This window comes from Tenrec ecaudatus, chromosome 14 (assembly GCF_050624435.1).
Source record: "Tenrec ecaudatus isolate mTenEca1 chromosome 14, mTenEca1.hap1, whole genome shotgun sequence".
NCBI lineage: Eukaryota > Metazoa > Chordata > Mammalia > Afrosoricida > Tenrecidae > Tenrec > Tenrec ecaudatus.
In genome coordinates, this window is record NC_134543.1 from 50763070 (window position 1) to 50789505 (window position 26436).

Below are 26436 nucleotides of genomic sequence, written 5' to 3' on the forward strand. Positions count from 1 at the left end.
TATGGGGACGGTGGGGGAGAGAAGGGGAACCAATCACAGTGATCTACATATAACCCCCTCCCTGGGGGACGGAAAACAGAAAAGTGGGTGAAGGGAGACATCAGACATCAGACAGTGTAAGATATGAAAATATAATAATAATTTCTAAATTATCAAGTGTTCAGGAGGGAGGGAGGGTGGGAGAGGGAGGGGAAAATGAGGAGCTGATACTAAGGCTCAAATAGAAAGAAAATGCTTTGAGAATGATGATGGCAACAAATGTGCTTGACACAATGGATGTATGTGATAAGAGATATATGAGTCCCCAATAAAATGATTTTAAAAATAAAGAAATAAATAAAGGAAACAAAAAAGATATAGCATCTGTGGACTTAAAGACTTGAAGTCAAACAAGCGGCCATCTAGCAGGGAAGCAAATATATCCACATGGAAGAAGCACACCAACCTGTGTGATAATGAGGTGTCGATGCGATCAGGCAACAGGTATCAAAAGATCCAAAACAAACAACTATATCGATGCAAAAGAGGGGGTTTGGAGCAGAGAAGGCCAAAGCCAATCTGTAGATAATTGGATACCCCCCCACCCCACAGAAGTGGTATAAAGATGATTCAACCAATTGGTAGTATAGTACTGATAAATCACACATTCCTCTAGTTCCTGAATACTTCTTCCTCCCCACTACCATGACCCAGTTCTAACTTACAAATCTGGCTAGACCAGAGAACACACATTGGTACAGAATTCCAATGGAATTCAGGAAAGATAAACCCCTCCAGAACAGTAGTGGGAATAGCGATAGCATGAGGGTATTGGGATGGTTATGGAGGAGGAAAAGATGAGAAAAGGGGAACCCATCACAAGATTGGATATTTAGCCTCTCGCCCCCACAGGAAGGGGACAAATAAGAGAAATGTGGGTGAAGGGAGACAGAGGACAGTGTAAGATATGAACCAACAATAACAATATATAATTGATCAAGGATACAGGAGGGTAAGAGGATGGAGGAGGGAAGGGGGGAAAGTGGAACTTATATCAAGGGCTCAACCAGATGTCTTGGCAATGATGATATGTATGAATATGCTTGGTACAATTGATGTATGGAAGGTTATGAGAGCTGTAAGAACCCCCAGTAAAATGATGGGAAAAGAAAAAAGAAAAACCATGAGCAGAGTGTGTGCTTTGGACCCCAAGATATCTGTTCCAATAAGAGGTAGCAACATCAAAACCATGAGGCAGAGTGGTGAGCTTCTAGCCCACTCTAAGGAGTTAAACTGAGGGCCTTAAGGCAGAGGCCAACTTACAGAGCGGAGTACACTTTGGGCATTTATCAGCAACCAAAGGAGCTAAGGCCAAGGGGCCATGTGGTGAGGGCTCGAGGGCCAGAGGGGTGTGTGCCTGTGATCACAGATGAGAGAAGCGCTCCTGGCTGAAGAGTTGATGTTTCTGATCCTGAAATGGAACCTGTACGTCCCTCATAATCTCTATCATTGCGAGTATTCTCTGTGAGTAACCACTGTAACGGATTATAGAAACTAGCAGCAAAAACAGTGCTGTACAAGGGACCACTGGTGTCAGCACAGGGTAAAGAAGGATGGTGGGTGGGGCTATGTCTGACCTCCACCTCATAGGATCATTGTTGGGCATTTGTGGAGTTAAAGTCTCCTTCCCCCGGGTATAGCCATAGGAATTCAAAGGTGGCCTCCCATGCCAAGGGCAGAGGCCAAGGCACCTCCTGATTGACAGGTTGAGGACCAGAGAGGCATTCCTGTGGGCATGGATGAGAAGAGGCCTGCCTGATTGATTTATATCCCAGGGGGGTGATTGCTAATGCTGCACTTCTTTGTTCATATGGGTTTTTGCTTTCCTGCTTGTAATTTCTCTCTCTCTCTCTCTGTGTGTGTGTGTGTGTGTGTGTGTGTTTTGGTTGTTTGCTGGCTGGCTTATGGCTGCTATTGTGACTGACAAAGTAAACCTGAGATGTGTAAACCCGAGACATGTAAACCCCATGGACAAGCAGATGGAGTCTGGGCTCCTAGTTAACTCCAGACCCAAATCAAGAACAGTTAGCTCAGATAATATGGCCTTGTTCAATACTCACCTTCTTCAAATGATGACTGAAGAGAAGGGTGCTACAGCAAAGTGTGGTGAAGAAAGCAGATGGTGCCTGGCTATCAATTGGAATAGTGTCTGAGGTCTTAAAGGCTTGTATTCAAACAAGCAGCCATCTAAGTGAGAAGTCCACATAGAAGAAACACACCAGTTTGTGTGATACAAAGATGACAAACAAAAATTTTGAATATGGTGAAAAGTATTAGAGATAAAATTATGAACACCCAATTTGTAGAAGGCTATGAAGGACAGTGGGGGCCCAAACCCATCTTCAGACTATCTAGTGACTCCGAGGCACTGGGAGATCCCCTTAGCCACCAACCAGTCTCAGACAGCCTTAATATCAGGCAGAGACCATTATAATCTAGATTATGCTGGCTTGAACTTGATACTTGGCAAGTTGATCAAGTGTAGACCCTCCCTATAGACCTGACCTGAATTTATTTTGGGTGCAAGTATCTCTTACTTGTTCCAAGACAGAAATGTCTTCTCTGGCTTTTTGAATGTTGATGGGGTCTTTCCTTCTTACTCGTTGTATTTTTGTCTTTATATTATAAATTCTATCCCTACCTCCTTAATTTCAATTTTGGTTTTTATTGTTTCTGTTGGGTTTCCCAGTTTGTGACCCACAGAAGGAGTGGATGCAGTGATAATAACTGACACAGGGTGTATAGGGGATGCAAGGGGTGGTGATATGGAGGGAAGGGTGACTTAGGGAGTAAACCATGAAGGCAGGATTTGGGAACACTAGAAGTGATTGTGATCAGCACAACTAATTTTAAAGGTGACTTAAGCATGGAGGGGAATGTTCTAAAATTGATGTGGTAATAATTGTACAATTATTCTTGATATGATTGAACTACCGAATTGTGTGATATGTAAATTATGTGCCAATAAACTGTGTATTTAAAAAAAAGATAAAAGAGAAGAGGCTACCAGAGAAAAAAACTGTTTCCTAAGTGTTCCTGAACCTGAATTGTAACCAATGACTTCCCTAATAAACCCCATGACCGTGAGCATTGTCTGAGTTTTGCGTAGCCACTGTAACCGATTTTCCAACCCAGCAGAGAAGCAGAGAGCACTGTTGAAATGGTGGTTGTTGTCATCGTTGGTAAAGAAGGGTGGTGGATGAAGAAGGCATGTCTGACCCCCATCTCCAGGAATTGGCCTTGTGCTGATGTTGGGTTTGACTCTTCTTTCCCCTTGTGGAGTCAGAGGTCAGCTCCATGCCATTTTTACAAAGCTGGTGGCCAAGTCTTGACCGCTTAAAACCAAGTCGGTTGCTGTTGACAACCTCGCATGTGTCAGAGTAGAACTGTGTTCCAGTTCTGAATGGCTGAGCTTTTAGAAGTTGGGTGCCAGGACTTTCTTCCCAGGCACCTGAGTGTACTTGAACCCCCTAACTTTTGGTTAGCAGTGTAGTGTGTTGACCATTTACACCACCCAGGGGCTCCAGCCGCCTCACTATTGTGTAATATGAGTTAGTATTTCACATCATGTGGTCTCAGCTTTCTGCCTACCTTAGTGAGTTGTAAGAGGATTCAGGAGATAAGATAAGATGTAAGTGCATCAATTAGAGTACGGTCAGGAGACTGAACACACACCACTTTCTTAATCAGGGGATTTAACTTTTAAAGTTGTTAACTGGAAAGTTGAAAGGACATGATGGTGAAGCAGGTCTGACAAGTGTGGGGAAAACTGCAGACTGGGGTCCACTGCTCTTCCTGGAAGGGAGGTTGGAGACAGGAGCAGAAGGCAAAGTGAAAGCCAACCGGAAACAGACAGAAAGGAGCAAGCTTTTCCCTCCTACTCTCACTCTCTATTGCTCTGAGTCACTCAACTATATTGCCCCAGAAGGTCCTTTGCTGAGCGTTTGTCAGCAGTGTGGGGTAAAGAACTTGAGCCACGGAGGCTGGACGGACCCCTGGAACTACAGAGCTGAGGTCATCTTTAAACCCTGAACCCAAAGCATCCCCCAAGTCTTCTTAAAACCTTAACTAGTAAAGACTGTCAGCCTTGAGCACTATGTTCTTTGACGCTCTCTCTCTATGGGATCCAACTGACAGCAGCACTCAGAAAGATCCGAACCTTGGAGGGCAGTGAAATGATATCAATGGAGAAGGAAGAAGCAGAAAATGAGGTGAGATCAGGGGCACAACCTGAAGACTCTGCATGGTGTGTGTCAACATTGTTGAATTGGTGTATGTTCTATATAGTGTTTCATAACACAACATCTTGAGAAGGATAGAAAAAGGACAGCATCGAACCAAACCGACTGCTGTCGAGTCAAATCTGACTCATTGTGACCCTGTAGGACAGACTAGAACTGCCCCTGCGGGTTTCTAAAACTTTAACTCTTTATGGGAGGAGAAAGCCCTCTTTCTCTCCCTTGGAGTGGCTGGTGGTTTTGAACTGCTGACCTCGCGGTCAACTACACCACTAAGGAAACACCAAGAAAAATAAAAGTTGTGAAGAAGTTTTGGAATAGCTGTTAGGAGTTTGGTCAGGCGTCCATTGGGAAAAAGGACCAAAAAGACAATCAAACGCTTGTTGAACCGTGCTGGGGGCCTTGCTGCTTTCCAATACACTTCGTTAGTCGGTTAGGCCCCTCGGCTTTCTTTGGGAAGAGCAGGAAGGACACTGCTGGTCAGGTGAAGACAAGTCTGTGGATTGGTGGAGTGGGTAGGGTGGAGAGGTTGAGAAAGCAGGCGGGGCTGAGAACACATTGGAAGTTGCTGAGCAGGAAACCCAGGTCATGTAAGATGTGTGACATAATCTCCCTGGATAGACCCAGGGTGAGGAACTAGATGAGAGGTCATGAGGACAAGGAAGAAAGGCCCAGGAGGGGACAGGGAGGGGGTGGTGTTCAGTGCTCAACATCTGGGGGAAGGAGTTGAGGGACAGTCCAAAGGAAATGAGAGATCTGACACCATTACTACTAACTCCCCAAAGCCACGACCAGGCTCTTCATTTTTCACTGCCAGGAGTCGACGTCCGCTCACAGCAACGCTAAAGGGCATGGTAGGGCCGCCTGCGTGTTTCCAAGACTGTAACTCTATAAGAGTAGAAAGCCCGTCTTCCAAATCCCATGGTGTGACTAGTGGTTTTGAACTGCTGACCTTGCAGTTAGCAGCCCAACTGGCAACCATTACGCCACCAGGGCCCCACACACCAAGCTCTTCATATCGGTTATGTATAGAAATAAAAGGAATGCCATGGGAGGTGACCCAGTGACTGACTGCAGCCCGAGAACCCGCTTTCCTGTCCTTCCCTGGAGTCAGGTTGGAAAGTTCGGTCTGGAGTGCGGCTGGCAGCAAGTTGGGAAGGAAAGAGCCCTGGAGGAGGTAGCGAGTCATCTGTTGAGTCAGCTTGGATAAGGTCCTGGTTGGGCCAAGTGGAAAGTAGTTACTTAGCTTCATAAACAAAACCAAGTATTTTCTTTCTAATAATCAACCCAAGTCTAACGCTCTTGCAGATGTTCTCTGCGAACTGAGACATGGATCTCTAGGGGTCAGTGTTGCTGGTTTTGCTTGATCATCTGCCATGTTCTTCACATTTACTACCATTGAGAAGCAGCAATAACACTGTCTTTGGTTGCAACAACTTAAGGGCCAATCAGCTGTACTTGTGATGAAAAATGGAGTTAAGCTCGGAGGGTGGGTGGACTCCATCTTGGAGGACCTCAAATGCTTTCACAACGATGACCATGGTCTGTGGCCGGTCCCAACCGAATCCAAACCCACTGCTACGGAGCCAGTTCCAGGTCAGGGTGACCACGGGGTTCCCAAAGCGGCAAACCCTCCTGGGAGTGCCTAGCCTCATCTCTCTCATACCGAGTGCCTAGTGGGTCTGAGTCTCTGCCCATGTGGTTAGATACATGTAGCTGTATGAAGGGAAGCAATATGGCAGATGGAACAGAATGATCTCTGGGCCTTTCCCCCACTGACCAGATACTTTTTCACACCACTAGCAGCAGAGACTGTACCTTTTCCAAACCCTGCTCCCAGTGGTATTGCAAGAGAGCTTTTAGAATCTCCAGGGGAGAGGACATGCTTCGAATAAGTTGTCAGGTTCCTTGTTAGGAAAAATGCTTTGGCAGTAGGAGCTTTGCAGATTGGTTATAAGCTACACTCCTAGGAAGTCTCTGGTTTCTGGATTTTTACATGTGGAAATTGCGTAATTGACAGATGTTATGGTGTATATATTTCTACAATGAAAAAAAGATCCATGTAAACAACTGTGAAGAAAGCTGATGGCACCCAGCTATCAAAAGATATAGCGTCTGGGGTCTTAAAGGCTTGAAGGTAAACAAGCGGCCATCTAGCTCAGAAGCAACAAAGTCCACATGGAAGAAGTACACCAGCCTGTGTGATCACGAGGTGTTGAAGGGATCAGTTATCAGGCATCAAAGAACACAAAATCAAATCATTGTGAATGAGGGGGAGTGAAGATTGGGTACCCAAGATCCATCTGTAGGCAACTGGAAATCCCCTTACAGAAGGGTCTCGGGGAGGAGACGAGCCAGTCAGGGTGTAGTGTAGCAATGATGAAACATACAACTTTCCTCTAGTTCCTAAATGCTTCCTCCTCCTGCCCACTATCATGATCCCAATTCTACCTTACAAGTCCGCCTAGACCAGAGGATGTACACTGGTACAGATAGGAACTGGAAACATAGGGAATCCGGGACGGATGATCCCTTCAGGACCAGTGATGAGAGTGGTGATACTGAGAGGGTGGAGTGGAAAGGGGGAACGGATTACAAAGATCTACATATAACCTCCTCCCTGGGGGATGGACAACAGAAAAGTGGGGGAAGGGAGACGTTGGCAGTGTAAGATACGACAAAATAATAATAATTTATAAATTATCAAGGGTTCGTAAGGGAAGAGGGAGTGGGGAGGGAGGGGAAAAATGAGGAGCTGATACCAAGGGCTCAAGCAGAAAGCAAATGTTTTGGGAATGATGATGGCAACAAATGTACAAATGTGCTTGACACGAATGATGTATGTATGGATTGTGATAAGAATTGTATGAGCCCCAAATAAAATGATAATTAAAAAAAAAAGATGCCTGGCTCCTAAACCCAAACACAAACTCAGTTTTTTTGGATGTAATCTTTATGGAAGCAGACCACCTGGCCTTTCTTCCTCAGTGCGGTGGGTGGGTTTGAACCACTAGCCTTTAGATGAGTAGTCAAGTAGAAAACATTTGCACCACCCAGGTTTTCACTTACATGGCTACTGAGTGGAGATGGAAGTTTGATTAGGTTAATACAAAGAACAAGTAATGGCTTCTTCAGAGTGCTGCATCTCATGTGAAGGAAATAGTATGCAAAAACACTGGTGCCAACAGGTCTTACTCGTAATACAAACGGCAAAAGAGGCTTCAAAGTTTTGCTAAATGTCAGTTTATTTGCCATGAATTATTTGCTTGGTGAGTTGAAGGTACTTTTCCCTAAAGACACAGGAAGCTCTGGTGTACCTTTCCTTTTATGGCCATCCTGGGAAAGTGGGGAGTCTTTTTTGGCTGTCTGGCCCCTCAGCAACAGGATGTAGCAACAAATGGACAAAACCATGTACTTTCCAGAGGGCACCAGGTTTATTTGGAGTAAAAATCCATCTGAAAACTCGCTCTCTTGGTCACTTTTAGTGATTCTCCTGGCTCCAGAAGCCCTCCGCAGTGCAGGAGAGAGCGAGTGGGAGGTAAGGCATTGCCCGTCTCCCAGGGAGGGAGCAGGAAGACCTTCGGGAGATCACACTCGCCATTGTGTCGCATTGGCCACCCGCTATCGCATCCCCTCTGACAAGAAATGTAATTATCTGAGGAAGCTTGTATGTCTATCTCCTAGATGAGTATCATCTTAATTTATGAACAATGAGAACATTCGAGACCTGCATCTTGCATTTATGATTCAAGAACCCGTATTTTAAAACTGAGACGTGAATTTATGTAAAGGATGATACTGAAAATCGGAAAGCTCACAAATGGGTATTTTTTTCAAAATGGTGTTTTCACAAAGGCTTAAAAGTAAAAAAGCTATTTCCAAGCCTTGGTAAAGTGGGTGGGTGTGGGACGGGGTCACACAATTTCTTTAAGAATTCTTATTCACAGGAGCTCTCAGAGTAGTGGTTAGGCCTGGAGCTACTCGCCACAAGAATTATTACTTTCCTGAGTATACTCCATCCAGCATATGTCGAAGGAAACCATTTTGTCAGTGTAAGACTTTTACCTCCTCAAATTTTATACGGACTTTTTTCAGTAAGCATTTCTCATCAGTAATATCTGCAATCCTCTAGCCGACAAAAGGCCAAACAGTCACATTCTCTAGTTGAGTGAATTTATATATATTCCAACATTTACCATACCAAGCAGAGAGGAATAATGTTTCCCACCCATGTGCTGTATAAATACGAGGTTAGACTATCATTTCCATGGATGGTCAATACTGTAGATTCCAAGTCATGATTAGAGCCACAGACACAAGATGCCGCACCTGCAGCAGGAAGTGGACTTCGCAGCTGTACCCATATCTTCACAGAGGCTTCTGTTTGTCTTTATCATGTTCTCTCTGGTTGCAAAGTGCAAAGGACTCCTGCACGAACCGTCTGCACATGGGGCACTGCTGGAAATACCTGACGCAGCCGTCACACAAGCACGTGTGTCTGCAGGGCAGGAGCACCCAGTTCACGGGCCCGTTCTGGCAGACGACGCAGTCCTTGCTGCTCTCCTCGGGGGGCTCCACCTCGCTCTCGCCAAGACCCGCCCTGTCCAACAAGCTGTGGTCGGCGCTCTGCTCTTCGGAAGAAGGGCCGCTCGCGGGAGTGGAGTTATTGTTCGCAGACATGTAAAGTTGCTGGAGATGAGAGAGACAAGTTTAAAAATAATTACATATGCCACCGCCCAGTCTTGGAACTTGCAGGTCATACAAGCAGTTGAAGATGTACACGGAGGTAGCAAGTCCCCGGAAGGTGAGGCTGAATCGGCAGAGATGAGAGGGAAACAGAGAAGCAGGCCCTATTCTCTGGACAGTGTCTAGGATTTGAGGTTGCTGGGTGGTGTAGGCTTACATACCGCCCCCCAAAGGTCCCAAAGACACGAACCGCAAAGAAGAGCTCATGTCAAAAACAAAACAAGACTTCTTTTATAACATTAACTACCTTTTTGCTAAAATAACTCACTGAAAAATACAAGAGTCTCCTGACAGTGAGTCTTCGAAATTCTCCGATGAAAGACAGCGATACTACACAGTACAGCTTACCTTAAGAACATGAAATTGACCTTGAGCCAGGAGTAAATACTGGTACAATATCCTGCAGGAAAGCTTGTAAGTCTTATCAGGAATATGAATTACTGACACCATTGAAATCTAAAATCAAAAAATGAACAATGGTCAGTACTTTGACCCCCTTACATTATTTCACATTTAGATATGTGACAAATCCATAAAATAAAATAATAAAAATTAGAGGTTGACACTAATTCAACTAAAGTTTAGTTTCTGAAGAGTTTCAGCCTGCCTTACCCACTGATTTTGGCTGAGTTACTTTTGGTATGCACAAGTCCTGAGTATAGAAAACGGTGAATTCCTGTCAAGTAGGTAGAAAAGTCGGTGGGTGTGGCAGAGGGTGAGAGAGGTGAAGGGAGTGAAAATCTATATTCAAAATAAATAAACCTACCTTTCTAAATTAGATTATAACATAGTTTACCTTAGCTTCTAGCAATATTATGTATGGACAAGGAAGAGCAGCAACAGACATGTTCAGTAAATACTAACTTGCTAGCATTTTAGAAGGCAGCGAGAACAGGGAATGGGTGAACATACGAAAGTAAAGCACGAATGCCTTCTTAGTCTTTTTTATATTTTTGTAATGCTAAAAATAGCCACAATCAATTAACTCTTAAGATCGAGATCAGTACTGACACACTGTCCACAAATGAGCACATGAAATGATGTGCGCTCTAAATATTGATTAGGGAAACAAACACAAAGTCATAATGAACTGTACCGTTATACCTCTGATGGGATGTTAAAATGAAAAAGACTGACCAAGCCAAGTGTTGGTGAGAACGAGGGGCACTAGGACTCTAGTGGAAGTGTAAATGTCGGCCACTTTAGAAAGCAGGCACGTTATGCGTGCACAGCTCACTGAGTGTCCATCGCTCTTCAGTAGAGCCACGACCATGCGAGGGAACCTCCAAGCCAGCAGGGAAGGGAGTGGGCAGGGAGGGAGAAACCGAGCAGGGTAAACATCAACCTGTCATCCAGCCAGCCTAGAAGGCACACAGATGGAGACGGGACTCCCAGAAGGCTAAGGCAGAGGAACGGCTTACACGACATTCCAGGTTTCCCTTTCTGCCATGAACATGCATTATGTGGATACAGAAAAGTACAGTAAGTGAAAAATCTATCTTTCAAAAACTTTGCATCTTGCTTTCCTTTATCTGCCTACAACAAATTGGTTACTAACTGTGCTGCTTTGAGCAATCCTTTGCCATTATGTGGGAATGGGAACATATGTTTCACTTTGTTTTTAAATTTAAGAGTCCTTGACCCCCAGATAAAATACACATAATTACATATTAAAAATAAATGAGTCACTGTGGTTTTAAAATTAAGAATAATAAACATTCATACAAAATACACTTTGAAAGGGTGCTTTATACTCAACCAAATAGGAATAAAAAGGAAATTCCTCAACACAATAAAGGTCGTAAATGCAAACCTAACAGCCAACATCGCTCTCTCAATGGGGATTGTCTGAAAACATTCCTCTTGCGAAAGGGAACCAGATAAGGATGTCCCTTATGGCTGCTCTTATTCCACACTGGGCTGGAAGCCTTAGGCAGAGCTACTGAACAGTAAAAAGAAACCAAAGGCATCCAAATTAGCAAAGAATAAGCAAAACCCTATTTGCAGATGATATGATTCTATATGAAGAAAACCCCAGCTTCAACAAGAAAATTGTTGGAAATAATGCAAAGACTGGGCAATGTGGAAACTGAAGATAAAGTACTACTAGCGAAGAACGACAAAGTAGGAAGTCTCACTTCTCGACCTTAAAACTGACTGCACAGCCCCAGGAGCGGCACGAGGATCGACGCACAGACCAATGGAACAGAGAAGAGATGCAGAAAGACGTCCATCCACCCACAGACAACTGAGGAGACGGAGGTGGAAGTGAGGGACCAAAATATATTAAATGGACCAATAGTCTCGTCACTAAATGGTGCTGGCAAAATTAGATTCCCATTTGCAGAAGAATGAAACAGGACCCCCACCTCACTCCATACACAAAATGAACTAAGATGCATTAAAGACTCACATGTCCGCCCTAGCTAGAAGTACAGAGATCATCAGTGCAAACACAGGGACACGCTTAGGGGCCCCACTACATGGCATAAACACACACAGGGAAAAAATAAAGAGATGACTGGCATCTCCAAAAATTAAGACACGTATGAGCTTCAAAAGACTTCACCAAAAGAGACCAAAGAGAACCCACAGACTGAGAACGAAAGCTGACAATGATAAATCAAACAAGGTACTAATTTCTAAAATCTATAGAAAACGTCAACATCTCAACAACAATAACAAATGATGAATAACGCATTGAAAAATGGGCAGAGAATATGAACAGTCAGTTGACCAAAGAAGACATGGAGGGAACCATCAAATTTAGGAAGCACTGCTCAAGATCACTAGCCATTCTCTCAGAACCACGATGAGATACCACCTGACCCCGGCATTGACAGCAAAGTTAAAGAACACAAAGCAAAACAGAAAATGACAGCAAACCTGGAGAGGCTGTGGAGAGATTGCAACCCTTATACAGTGCTGGTGGGACCGTCAAACCACTGTGGAAAGCGGCATGGGGCTTCATCAAACACCCTTCTGCTGAGTCCACACCCGAAAATACGAAAGCACCCAGGACAGCAGAGCGGTGCACATTCACTGCAGCACTGTGCACAGCAAGATGTTGGAAAGCACCTGTGTTAGTCTGGGTACTTTAGAGAAACAAACCCGCAGCAACTCATGTGTAAGAGAGAGTTTGATATAAAGGTTAAGTGAGCATCAAGAAAACATCCCAACCCAGTGCTGCCCAAGCCCACAAGTCCAACATTAACTCATATGTCCAACATTAACCCATATGTCCAACATTAACCCATATGTCCAACATTAACCCATATGTCCAACATTAACCCATATGTCCAACATTCACCCATATGTCCAACATTAACCCATATGTCCAACATTAACCCATATGTCCAACATTAACCCATATGTCCAACATTAACCCATATGTCCAACATTAACCCATATGTCCAACATTAACCCATATGTCCAACATTAACCCATATGTCCAACACCAGTCCAAAAAGTCCTCATCCATCTCACAAAACCGACACAACGATGCTGACTGCAGGAGGAAAGCTGAGTCAGTGAACTACTAAACATTTCAGCGCTGGCAGGGGTCTCCACACAGCTGCTCCAGCGCCCAGGGCTGCATTGGGGTTGGTCCATGTGGCTTCTCCTTGGGGATGTCTTGCAAGAAGTGAGCCTTGCCAGCTGAAGCAGGGAACCCTGGTGCGACCATCACAAAGCAAGTACCCAAGTGGGGGACTGGAGAAACAAACCATAAGATAGAGTAGATGTTTGTTTGACCTCTCCCTTATGGTAGTTTTTCTTTTTTGTCGAGCCAGAGGTCAGATAAAGCCACACTGTTTACTTGGTTGTTTTCTGGAGGAAATATGGGAAGTATTAAAACAGAAAGGTTGTAAGCCCACTTACTTAAGCCATTAAAATTTGATCTTTAGATGGGTTTAGGCCATGCCTGCAAAGAAAGCTTTGAAAATACGTGCCCCACCCAGTGCTTTGGAGTACTCGGGAACCAGCAGTCTTTGTCAGAAGCTGGGAAAAGTCTGGAACCATGAAGAAAACTCCTTTCTGGGACTGAATGTTAAAGTGAGTATGTGAGCAGGCTGAGATGCTTGCTAGGTGACCACCTGGATCTACTTGCTGAGTGGAAGTGGGAGAAATGCAGCAATACAGAGACGGGTTCAGTTTGGCCACTGACACCTGTGGACTTGGTTTACAGGAAAAAATAGGAGAAGACAAGAGTGGGCTGACTGGTCTAAGGTTCATGACCTAGCACGAGGGGGCCAGGCTTGTTGAGTATTGGTGAGAGCCCATGGTCTAAAGGCAAGGCGACCAATGGGCACCCTGTGGAGCCTGAGTGAAGCGGCCCATATTGAGTTGACCAGAACCTGACCAGATGGATATTTTTGAGCCTGTGAACTGGTGCATACTGTTGCTGACTTTATGGAGGCCCTGTCTGAGTTTGATTTTGCTTATGGATGCATGAGTTAATGTGGATTTGTTTCTCTAAAGTACCCAGACTAATACACCACCTAAATGCCCATCCGTGGGAGAACGGATACACAAATTTTGGGACCAACACACAATGGAATATTTGCACCCCTGAGGGATGTTGATGACCCGTGGACCCTCATGACAGATGGATATGGAGGACAGCTGGATGAGTCATGTGGCCAGGGTGCTCCTTAGGGGCAAGGGTGGTGAGAGTCCCGCTTACATACTTTGGGCATGTTGTCAGGAGAGACCAGTCCCTGGAGAAGGACATCATTTTTTGTTAAGTGGAGGGGAAATGACTAGAGGAGGCTCCCATGGACGACACCCAGGGAAAAGAGAAAATTGTTATGAACACTAGCCTGCATTCATAATGGGACCTGCTGGCAAGTCCTGTCCTGCTGAGGAGGAGGAAGAAGGCTAGAAAGCAAAAACAACAAATGGAATCCAAGGAGGAAGTTGGAAGGGAAAATGTACAATCTGATTTATTTTGGGGGGAGGGGGGCGGTCCTAAACAGGAAGAAAGGAGAAGGAGGCCAGAATTCCAAGACCTTAGAAGAGATGGGGGTACAGAGGTACGAGAAGGGTTACCTTACCCAGGCAGGTAAGGCAAAGGATGAAGAAGCTGGGAAGAACAAATGCCAATTCAGCAGGTCGTATTTGTCTCAACCGAGTGAGGAAGAAAGGGAGGGAAGGGAGAAAGCCAGAGCTCTCTCCTACACACCATCCTGCACTCGGGCAACTGAGGGGTCTTGCAGTCAAGCTCTGGGAGGCTCACTGACACATGGAAGGCCACTATTTCCCAGCAAAAGCCTGCAACTTCCAGAGCCCAGGGCCCACTTGTTTCATTCGGGAGCCTCCCCGGGCAGGGAAAGGGCATTGGCACAGGGCTCACAGTGCCTGGAGTCAAACCCTGCTTCCATCTCTGACTGCAGGAGCTACTGCATTTCCTTTGGAGTCTGCTTTCAGCCTGCCTCCGAGGGTATTTGTTGTCACAACCAACAAGGCTGCTAAAGGCATAAAGAAGCTACTAGTAGGGGATGCACTGTGGGTACTATGAGCTAATGTCCACCCTCCCATTACCCAGTCATTGGTAATGAATGTACCTCTAGCAACGGAGCAGGTGAGCCCTGGAGGTGTCGGCGTTAAATGTTGGGCTACAGGGGTAGATCCACTCCTTCCTACAGGTTCACAATGAGTCGAAACTAACTCCACGGCAGTGGACTTGGTTTGGGTTTCAGTGAATGCACTTTAGGTACTACAAAGTCCCACCACTACCTCCCCTCCAAACGTCACCGTATCACTATTAACAAATCTACCTCCATCCAGACAGCAGATGGGGCCCTGGTGGCAATAGTGGGTTACATGTTGGGCTGCTAACCACAGGTCAGCAGTTCAAAAACACCATTTGCTCCATGGGCTAAAGATGAGACTTTCTACTCCCATGAAGAGTTAGAGTCTTGAAAAACGAGAAGGATAGTTCAACTCGGACCTATTGGGTCACTATGAGTCAGAATCAACTCTGTGGCTGTTTGCTTTTTGAGTATTCCTGTCAAGGAGTTCCTGGCACCCAGCTGCTAACCAAAAGGTTGAAGGTTTGAGTCCACTCAGAGACACCTTGGAAGAAAGGCCTGGTGATCTACTTCTGAAAAGCCAACCACAGAAAACCCAAGGACCACGGTTCTACTCTGACACATGCGGGACTACTACACATCGGAGTTGACTCAGCAAATGGTTACCTATCAAGCACTTCAGAAAACAAGTCCATTGAATTGCGTATAGGGACATCAAAATTAATTTCATGTATAACCTTCTTAGGAGACTGTCAGGACGCAGCTCCTTGTAGAGATCCAAGATGCTTTTATCTTCCCAACAGGGATAAGCCACCAGAACAAAGCACAACAGCGGGAGTACTGTACGTCCAGACAGACGTGCTACTCGTGCAGCAGGGACTCTGACAGAAACAACACAGGCCTTAGCAGCACAGAGGGTGTGACGCGCTGCTCTCGAGTCGATTCTGACTCATGGAGACCCTATCGGGCAGGGGAGAACTGTCCCTGTGGGTTTCTGAGAGCATAACCCTTCTTCACGGGACTAGAAAGCCTCATCTTTCTCCCTCAAAGCAGCGGGTGGTTTCGAACTGTCAGCCTTGTAGTAAGCAGCCTAATGCATAACCACTACATCACCAGGGTTCCTTGCACACAGTGGTACTTTCAAGGTACTCAATTTTTCAAGGACAATGTGTACAGGCCAACTGTGTAGTCTCAGGAGTGAGGAAAAACATTTTTGTTTAATTCACCAAATAAGTAAGAACCATCATCCACACCACTTAAAGGAAATGCACTTAGCAGTTTTCAATTACTTACAATATCGTAAATGTCTCGGTTATCCTTATCAGCTAAGGTCAGCAATGCTATCAGTGGGTATCGAGAGCGGGGAACCGTACCAAAGTCTTCAATTTTGGCGTCGCTTGGTAACTGGCAGTATATTTCTTCTTTGAAGTCCTTCTTAGTGCTTTTCGAGAATGTAAAGGTCAGTTGTCACGATAGCCCGTGAAACAGTGACAGGTCAAAGGGCTCAATCCTAACTCAGCATCGCGTAGCTTTAGCCCTCAGAATCTCCGCCCCCCCCTCCGCCCCGGGCTCCCAGTGTGGCCCATAAAAGGATACAAATGCTGCTCCTGGTAGAGATACTCGCTGTAGAGCGCCTCTTCTAGAGCCTGGGGCGTGCTGATTCTGAAGCAGAACACATGCTTCTGCAGCGCCTCGTGTAATTTTTGGACACTGCACCCCCAGTAGCACGTCAGGAGGCTGTCCTCGAGGCAGTCTGTTGTCAAGGTTATGCCAGCTGCAGAACACAGAGAGAAAATTACCGAATGCCTCTTCAAATACCATTGTACCAAAGCTTTGGGCTGACAGCAGTTGGGGAGCCAGGTGAGGGCCGACTGACAGCAGTTGACTGACTGCTGACTGGCAGCAGTTAGGGAGCCAGGTGAGGTGCCTCTGCATGAAGGGACCGGCCTCTCAAACAGGAACATGAATCTCAGTGGCTCCCTACTCGTCGGAGTTCTCAGAAGGCTCAATCGCAGAGGATTATTTACATATTTAAATGATCTTTCCTCAAACCACATGCCACAGATAAAACTATTGGCGACTGTAAGAATTTCCTCCAATATTCTGAAAACTGAATTACAGCTCAGTATGGCTAATCTACCACAATCGCAGCATACATGATCCGAAAAGAAGAATGAGAGGTGCCGGCGTGAGGCGTCTCCAGTCATGGGTATACACAAGATGTGCACTGGCGTGGAAAAACATTACAAAGAAAGCCAGATCCACTACTATTAAGCAACACATTGACAACAGAAAAACAGACTTGTCAAACCTTTACTGTCCGGCCCCGGGCACAGCGAGCGTTCCACACTGTGAAGGGTTTGCTAGCGATGGCTTCCCGCCCTTGCTGGCTTCCAGCACCCTCCCAGGCATGGTCTGCAGGGAGGCATGTTGCTATTATTGTTGCACACTGCTGAGTGGGCCCAAACCCCTATCAACGCCACAGACAGAGTCCAACTGACCACAGGGTGGTGTCCGTTGTCATCGTCACAGGGGCAGAGTGCCAGGTCTGTCTCCTGTACAGCAGCTGGTGGCCTCGAACTGCCAACCTTTCAGTTGACAGCACATGCTTAGGTACTGGATCACCCTAAGTTGGCATACAAATGGTAGCTTCACTTACTGAGCACTTCCGTAGGGTTTGCAAATGTCACGGGTAGGGCTGTACTTCCTCCAAGAGAGTTTTGTTTGTTCTCTTGGCAGTCCAGCACCAGCACCCTGATGCCAATGCACCGGTGCTTCTTCGGTCTTCCTTATTCAAACAGTGCTAGTCATAAAAGCAAACTCCAGATGCCTACGTTAGGGGCTTCAGTGAATACAATACGGAATACTCCACAGTGAAGTGTTGACCTTCCGGCCGTAAGAGCTGCGGCATCTACTGCTGAGTAGCAGAGTGTACTCCCCACCCTAAAGGAAATGGGGTCGGTCATGGTTCTGGTTAAACAGCTGGGCTCTCCTATTCTGTTAGCTACTCAGTGTCCTTCTAAGGGCAGTTGTTCCTCCTGGTGTTTCCAGGCATGTATTTGTTGAACTGCGAGTAAAGAAATGCCTCGGAAGAAGGCACACAGCACAGCAAATGCTCCACAGGCTGCCGACAACTGATAGAATTCTGCACACATGAAACACAGAACTCTCCTCCATGCTGCTGCATGAAGGAAGTTGGAAGCATGAAGAAGTTAGAAGTAGACAGGAAAGAGGAAAAGAAAAGTCATATTGGGAGGAGGGAAAGCAAAACAGAAGCCCATAAAATAATACTGTTGTATTACTAGCAAAATATATGAAAAAATGTACATAGAAAGCTATCATTACAGTATTAGTTGTTGATGTTGTTAGGTGCTGTCACGTCAGTTCCAACTCATAGCTACTGCTGTAGTTACAAAACTTCATGTCAACTTGAAGAGATATAAAAGTGTCGGGGCGGAACTAAGTCACTCAATCAGGTCACAGCCTGATGGTGACTTTTGTGGGCGTGGCCTTGTTATAAGGAGGGTCCTGGGAACCTCCCCTTCTCTCTCTGCCTTCCCCTTCCTGCTGGGGGACCCTGGTTGCTGCCAGAGCCCTGGAGATGCTTCCACTGCCATTAGACTCATGGGACATTGCACCTACTGGCCGGTGGTATTTCTGCATTCTGCATCATTGCATGTGGCTTCGTGGGTCTGATAAAGGACTTATGGACTAGTACTGGAGTTATGGATTGAGTTGGACTGGGCTGGGATGTTTCACTGATATACAATTACTTCTTGATATAAAGCGTTTTCTTACATACATCGGAGTAGGTCCATGTGGTTTCACCTTAGGGATGTCTTGCAAGAAGTGAGCCTTGCCAGCTAAGCAGGGAACTGGCTAAGGCAGCTGCACCTGGTCTGGGGCACTGGTACATCACAAAGCAAGAGATCCAAGAACCAGAAAGGCGAGGCTTACTGAGCCACTTCTCTGTCCACCCTTCAATTAGCCCCACATGTGTTTATCGGCCAGGTTGGCACAATAAACATTCACTATCTCACACATATGTCACTGGATTTGTTTCTCTAGTCAAGCCAGCCTTAACACAGCAACCCCATGTACAGCATAACGGAACACTGCGGGCCCTAGGCCATCTCACAATTGCTCTTAGGCTTGAGTTCATGGATGAAGTCACTGTGTCACTCCATCTATTCAAAGTGTTTCCTCTTTTTTTTTCTGCAAACAAGTTTTATTTAAGTAAGAGTTTAAATACATCACATCACATGAAAACGGAAGGGGGGGAACCAGTTGTTACTTCCCATGGCATTGGCAGCTGTGGCTGGGAAGCTGCAAGCGTCCCAGCTAGCTACATCCGTCTGCAATGTGTTCCCTGGTCGAAAGTTTAACGCTGACAGAAGATTGGCCTCACAGTCTAGTGATCTTTGGAAGACCCCTAGCTAGGGTCTGTATGTCTGGTCATAAAGAACCAAGACCTTGCTGGCAAAGCCAGAAGCCCTATCACCTTACCGGAGGGAAGGGGCTGATTTCCTAAGGGCCACCCCCTTGTCCAGATGGCCGCAACACCAGGGGATCTTTCTTTTGCTACCGAAGTGTCCGCTAGTGGCACAACTGCCTTATCCCTTCCTCCCCCTGGGGGCTGTCCAGTGGTGGATGCCATTTTCTGAGGGCAGGGGAGTGTCTGGCCAGACACAGCCATCTGAGAACTCGGGGTTCGGAGCTTGGCTGAAACATGAGGCTATTGTTTTGTTTCAGACTGTGCACTGCCGGGTACCTACTGCTTGACCTCTGCTTCAATGAGGGACTTTAAGACTAGACAGCATGGCTCTTTTCAGTTTATTGCATGGAGTTACACTAGTCCAAGTTAAAAGTGAACCCCAAATGGTGACAGCATACAAGCTGTGAGGTTTTAAACTTGTGACAAGGGACAGAAGGAATTTTCCCACTCATTGCAAGGAATCCTCACTTAGGCTTCCGTGAGCCACAAGCACTTAAACCCCATGACCCTTCAGCTGGTCGTCCTTAGTCAGTCTGATCTCTGCAAGGAACTGGCATATGTTCTTGCGCTGGTCACCCTGGAGCTGAATCCCTTCTCCATATTCTGGATGCTCAATCACAGCACCTTTGCAGGCAAATTTCTTCTTAAACGCCATCACCAGTTTCTTTCTTCTTTTTTAAAAAAAATCATTTTATTGGGAGCTCGTTTAATTCTTATCACAATCCATACATACATCCATTGTGTCAAGCACATATGTACATTTGTTGCCGTCATCATTCTCTAAACATTTGCCTTCCTCTTGATCCCTTAATATCAGCTGCTCATTTTCCCCCTCCCTCCCTACTTCCCCCACCTCATGAACCCTTCATCATTCATAAATTGTTATTATTTTGTCATATGTTACACTGTCCGACATCTCCCACTGCCCTCTTTTCTGCTGTCCATTCCCCAGAGAGGAGGCTATACGTAGATTCTTGTAATCAGTTCCCCCTTTCTACCCCACACTCTCTCCACCCTCCAGGCATCGCCACTCTCACACTGGTCCTGAAGGACTCATCTGTCCTGGATTCCCTGCATTTCCAGTTGCTATCTGTACCAGTGTATATCCTCTGGTCTAGCCAGATTTGTAAGGTAGAATTGGGATCATGATAGTGGGGGGAAGAAGTATTTAAGAATAGAGAACAGTTATATGTGTCATCGTTGCTCCCCTGCACCCTGACTGGCTCATCTCCTCCCCACAGCCCTTCAGTAAGGGGTGTCCGTTGGCTGTCGTCACTAGTTCCTTTTTGTCGTAGTCATCAGCAATCCCTTGGACAGTGGTAGGGGTCTTCCTGCCATTGCGCTGTGATGTTGAATTCTTATCTGGATACAATCCTCGGTCCCCGCAGGCAGCAGGTCATCACCCTTACTTGCATCAGCAAAGGGGGCGAAAGAGTGGTGGTTCTGGATAGCGGACACACGATACGATTACTTTTCCTCGGTGGAAACGGCCTGCAGAAGGCGACGGCTGGAGAAGGCGGGCAGGGGGGACGGAGCGTCGGGAAGCAAGGGGGCTCGAGCAGGAGACTGCTGAGTCCTCAGCAGTGGCTCAGTGATTGGGGGTTTCCTCTTTTTCATTGCCCCACTACTTTACCAAACATGATGTCCTCTCCAGGGACTTGTCTCCAGGTTCTGACAACATCTCCAAAGTGCATGAAACAACATCTTGCATCCTTGCCTCTAAGGATTCTGGCTGTACTTCCTCCAAGAGAGATTCGTTTGTTCTCTTGGCAGCCCAGGGTACTTTCAACATTCTTCACCAGCACCCTGATGCCAATGCATCGGTGCTTCTTTGGTCTTCCTTATTCAAACAGTGCTAGTCATAAAAGCAAACTCCTAGAACCAGCCCAAATGCCTACGATAGGGGCTTCAGTGAATAAAATATGGAATACTTCACAATGAAGAAATATGCAGCTACATTAAAAAAACTACAGGAAAATATCTGTACCAAATGCAATAGAACGACCTCCAGAATATATTAGTGAACAAAAATGCAAGGTATAGAAAAGCACAAGGGAGCTTCAAAAGTTTGTGGAAAAATGGAATGGAAAGATAATGGAGCTTTTCTGCAAACCTTTTTAAGGTGGCCTCCCTTGTACGATAGTATACTACTGCTTACCTCCACCACTGGTCTGGCAGTTTGTCCTACTGTGGTGGCTTGCCTGTTGCTGGAAGTTGTGCCATCCGTATTTCACATGTCAGCAGGTTACCCATGGCCGTCAACTTTCAGAAGAGCTTTTAGACTAAGCAGACTGATGACCTTTTTAGAAAATTGACTAGTGAAAGCCTTTTGATGAGCCGAGGATTGCTGTCTGAGATGGTCCTGGAAGATGAGCCAATCTCGTTGGAAGGCATTCCACATTTCACTGGCAAAGAGCTGTCACCTCAAGGTAGAATCTACCTCACTGGCGTGAATGGAGTAAAATTTTAGAGACTTTCATTTGTTGACAGGGCACAATTCAAAATTGAGAAGAGACAGTGACAAACAGCGGCAAGCATTCACATTTGAACATATGTGATGTGTGAATCTGGATATGTGATGTGTGAATATATGATGTGTGAATCTAGAAAAATTTGTAAAGAACCAACAATGAAATGCATTACGACCTGAAATGGACCAGTATTGACCCTGTTGAATCAGACAACCATATGGTTTGCTATGCTGAGCATGAAAACTGAAGGGCAGTGGAGTCTCATTCGCTATCAAAAAGACCATTCCAAGGTCTGTTCTGAAGTACATATGCTGTCAGGGATAGAGTACTTAATATCCACACATCTACAAGAGCCAGGTGTTCAAAGGAAGGATGACCAACCCTGTGCTATAGGACAGAGAGGGCACCAACGCAGGTCCGAGGAACGTGCAGTGCTTTGGCATCTGCGAAGGGTCCTGAGTGGGAGTGGGGGTCGAGCGGTAACTATGACCTTGGGGAAGCCAGGTCAATAGAGAGCTGTGGGCAGAGGCCTGCCCTGCACGGAGTGAAGAGGGAAAACACAGCGAGCTTGTCAGAAGCCCATTGTGAAGGGAAGGCAAAAGAAAACAAAAACATGTCAGTAGAGGACAATGAAAAGCTGAGCAAGTGCTGGTTTGCTTGCTTTGAAACAAAATCATGAGCGGGTTTAAAAGGCGATGGGGTCACAGCTCAGAACACTTCATAGCACTATGGAAAACGTATCGTGACCGACTTGGTCGACATTTATTGGTCACAATGGCACTTCAAACTCTGGAGGTTTGATCTCACTGAAAGTGTTCAGTACTGAATTTGTTAGCGCTCTCCCAGCACCTTCCGTTCCTCCTGTATTTTTTATCTTGGTAACAGGATCTGCCCATTGGGGGCCCGTGCAAACAACTGGAGTCTTTCTAGACTCGTCTTTCTCACCTGCTGCACCCTGAGCTTTATCCATAAAACTCCTTGTCTCTCTGATGTCTTATTTCTGCTTCTTACTGACCTCAGCACTTTGCTCCTGCTTCTCATCCTACCTAGAACACCTCCAAGTACATAAATAGCCACTTACTTTTTGTATCCATCACTCAAAGGGACAGAATTCCAGCACAGCCTTCTTTTATGACTCCTTTCCTGAACATACCCCCCACTTTTGGAAATTAAACATATTCTATTCTTTCTAATGCCCTCCATTCCCTATGATGGTTCCCAGAGGGTTCAGTAAATAATTTGTTTTCCAAATAAGTTTATAAAGAACCAACTACCATCTATCATTACCATTTACCAGAAAAGTACATTTTGTCCATAATAATCTATACCAAAACACCATGTTAGGTGAAAAAATAGTTGTTCTTTCTGGTAGCAATATATATATATACATATAACAGCATTTACACATATTACTTTATCCTCACATTCCTCGATTAATTGAAGACCAATGAAAACAACACAGCATCCTAACAAATGGAACCAGCGTCTTAAACTTCTTACATCAGCCACTGCGAGACTTTACTGTTTGCATTAGAACATGTCTGCCTCTGCACTAAGCTTCTTACAAGCAGAGCTTAACTTACCGTTATCTACTTGTGTGTAAGCCGAGTTTTTCAGCATATTTTTAATGCAATTTATGTGGTAAAATTAGGTGCCTCGGCTGATATTTGGGTCGGCTTATACTCGAGTATATATGGTATTAGCCTGTGTATCTCCAGTATGCAATCCAGCCCGAAGAATAAAATAGATGCTCAAGAACTATTTGCTTTAAATCTGGTGAAGAAAAATGAAAAAGGTGTCCACACTCACCAGATCTATTCAGTGTGGGACTAAAGGTTTAGACAGAGCAAAAAGACAAGAAAAGAAATGAAAAGTATCTAGACTGGAAAAGAAGAACTAAAATCATCTTTATTCAGGGTTAATATGAGTCTACGTATAGAAAATTCTGAAGAGTGTACCCCCAAAATTCAGACGATTCAACAATGTTTCAGAGTACCAGGTCATCAACAAAATCAGTTGGGTTTTTATACAACAACAATAAGAAATCTGAAAGGGAATTGAGGAAAACAATTCCACATACCATAGCATAAAACAGCTATGAATAAATCTAATCAGGGGCATTAAAGACTTATGCGGTGAAAACTATAAAACACTGCTGAAATTAAAGAAAATTTAATTAAGTAGAAAGATGTTCCATGTTCATGGATTAGAAAACTTAATATTGTTAATTAAGATGTCAAATACTCCAGTAGGAGAATCAGGAATAGGAAGAGGAGGGTACAGAATGCGTTGCCAACTGCCACCGTACACCCTGCCTCCTTTGCCATGAGATCAGAAGAACTGGATATCACCAGGCCACCGGTACTGAATGTTTTGATCAAAGATTCCATAGAAGAATCCTGACCAAAAGGGGGAAAATGTAAAACAGAGTTTCAAAATTCTTATGTTCTCCAGACTTCCTGGAGCCATGAAAGTTAGATACAGAAACTATTGCCCTGACATGATCTTTTAATCTTAAACCAAAAAGATCTCCTGGAGTCTTCTTACAACCAAACACCAGTTTATCTTAATCAGTTAAAAATGTCTGCCTTAGGCATTGTGATCTTTTAAGAACTATCTGTGGACAGCTCAAATTAATAACAGCAACTCAAAAGATTAGACAGGAACCTTAGGTTGCAGTGAGTTCAGGCTGCCGGGAAAGAACAAGTCAGGAAAAGAAGGTGAGAATGGCTGTCCAGCGTACAAAGATATAATCAATGGAACCCCATGGTCCGTGCAGGTACTCTTGAACGGGCGTGTTCTACTGCATATATTCCCAGCAACAACAGAATTAAAAGTAAGTGTAAATGTCTAATAAGAGAAAGAGGGAAAGAAAACAAAAGAGCTAAGAAAAGTGGGTATAATGAGAGAAAAATCTTGGGGAAATAATTAGCCACCAACTTGTGATTGAAGCTGATGAGGGGTTGATGATCTCTAAGCCAAAGGGATTTTTCACTTGTCTCATTTGCTTCTTGAAAACTCTTGTGCTGAACTGGGTCTCTTCTGAATTTCTCAGGATTACTGGAACATCCCAACCAAACCTGAAGAAAGGTAAAAAGAAAATATGATTAAAGCAAATGTTGCGACTATGCAGTATGCTGTGACTCATGACCTATTTCAAATTCTAAAAAGAGATCTTAAATTACCCTCGAGAACTGCATTATACTGAAAATTTGGTCATGAATTAACGGAGAGTAGATGGCACAGAGAACTGCACTATAGCGCTCGTGTTGGCAGCACATACGCTAACACTGGAAGGATACAGAGAAGATTAGCACGGCCCCTGGGCAAGTATGATGTGCAAATTCGTGAAGCGTTCCATATTTGTAATGATGTATATAAAAAAGAATTGCATTATATATTGTTTAGCTGGTTGATTCAACATAGTCTTGAAAACAAAATTCTCTGGTATTAATATTATTGTTGATAATGGGAGTAGATTAGTTATTAATAAACTGTACTTTGATTAGATCAGTAAAAACATGGTACCAATTAATGAATTTCTAAGATGATATAAAACAAGTAGATATTTAATATAAGATTTTTTGATATTATTTATGAGATAAGGAACTTTAAAAACACTAAATATAGTAGTACCTCATTTACATATTACATTTTCTACTTTTAAATTGCATGCAGAAATATAAGCTGATAATGTGTATTGAATAGGCTCTAAAGGAGAATGAACAAGATTAAACTCAATTTCTAGTAAAATGAGAAAGCAGCTACTTTTACTCAATTTAAACACAATAACTGAAAAGAATATGCACCAACTACACTAGGAGACTTCAGGTTGAGAGAGCAGAGTTACATTCCTATTTTGATAAGACCGCACTGCATGCACAAACAAGCTGGTGTCTGTGTACAAAGGACAACAGTACTGAATAACGAAAAGGAACATATTATTGATCCCAACTGCATGGATGAATCTCAAAAACACTGCGCTCTGCAAAAGAAGTCTGGTTCCATGCAGATGCAATTCTGGGGCAGGCTAACGTAACCTGTGGGAGAAATATGAAACAGAACAGCGGCTGCTTCTTGGGGGGAAGAGCCTAAGGCCTGGCTGACAGAGGGCATTCAGAACCTTGTGCAGCGACAGGAACAGTGACAGAGGCTTAGCTGTACAAACCTATGGGCTTGCACAGATTTGTTAACACTGGCACATTTAAGAGTTGCTCATTCCATTGTATTTTGTAAAAATTCTAAACGAATGCTGGCTCGTACTCATATTCAATGCTGAAATACTTATTTTAGGTGCATCAAAACATACGATGGACTAACGGATGATTAGACGGATGGATGGATAGACATGTAATAAATCAATGATAGTGAAATATTAACGGTAGAATCTATGTAATGGGCGATGAATGTCCTCTGAACTTCTTTCAAATTTTCTATACATGAGAATTTTCATATTAAAAGACTGGAAAAAAATAGAAACAATTAGTTTGAAAACAAAGAAATATTTGAAAAGCAAAAGAAATCAACTGTGATTGAGACTGATGCCAAGGTTTGATGGGTTCTGAATGTGACAGGAGGCAAGGACAGGTAAGCCCTACAGGTCGTCCGCTCAAGAAAAGGGCTGGAGTCAATACTAGCATGGAGTAGAAGTATCATTAAAAGCCTTGGCCCTTCTACCCAAGTACTATCTCAATACAAGAACACTTGGTTCTAATAATCCAGCATTCCGAGTTGCCCACCTTTCTGACACGATCGCTGAAGACGAATGCATAAGCAAATGTTGTGAAGAAAGCTGATGGTGCCCGGCTATCAAAAGACATAGCACCTGGGGTCTTAAAGGCTTGAAGAAAAACAAGTAGCCGTATAGTTCAGAAGCAACAAAGCCCACATGGAAGAAGCACATCAGCCTGTGTGAT

The 26436-nt window shown here is 44.6% G+C and overlaps 1 protein-coding gene and 1 non-coding gene across 2 annotated transcripts in view; one reads left to right on the forward strand and one right to left on the reverse strand.

Moving 5' to 3' along the window:
• Nucleotides 1-7504: 7504 nt before the first annotated feature.
• CGRRF1 (cell growth regulator with ring finger domain 1) overlaps nucleotides 7505-26436 on the reverse strand; it is a 33199-nt gene continuing 14267 nt past the window's right edge. The window contains exons 2-6 of the mRNA XM_075530991.1: nucleotides 24461-24600; nucleotides 16151-16328; nucleotides 15848-15995; nucleotides 9372-9479; nucleotides 7505-8966 (exon numbers count right to left, since the gene is read on the reverse strand). Of these exons, the coding sequence (XP_075387106.1) occupies nucleotides 8646-8966; nucleotides 9372-9479; nucleotides 15848-15995; nucleotides 16151-16328; nucleotides 24461-24600 (895 nt within the window). The 3' untranslated portion in view covers nucleotides 7505-8645. The remainder of the gene's footprint in view (nucleotides 8967-9371; nucleotides 9480-15847; nucleotides 15996-16150; nucleotides 16329-24460; nucleotides 24601-26436) is intronic.
• Nucleotides 24781-24887, forward strand: LOC142427013 (U6 spliceosomal RNA). Its single transcript, XR_012779858.1, has one exon. It is a non-coding gene; the product is annotated as a U6 spliceosomal RNA (small nuclear RNA).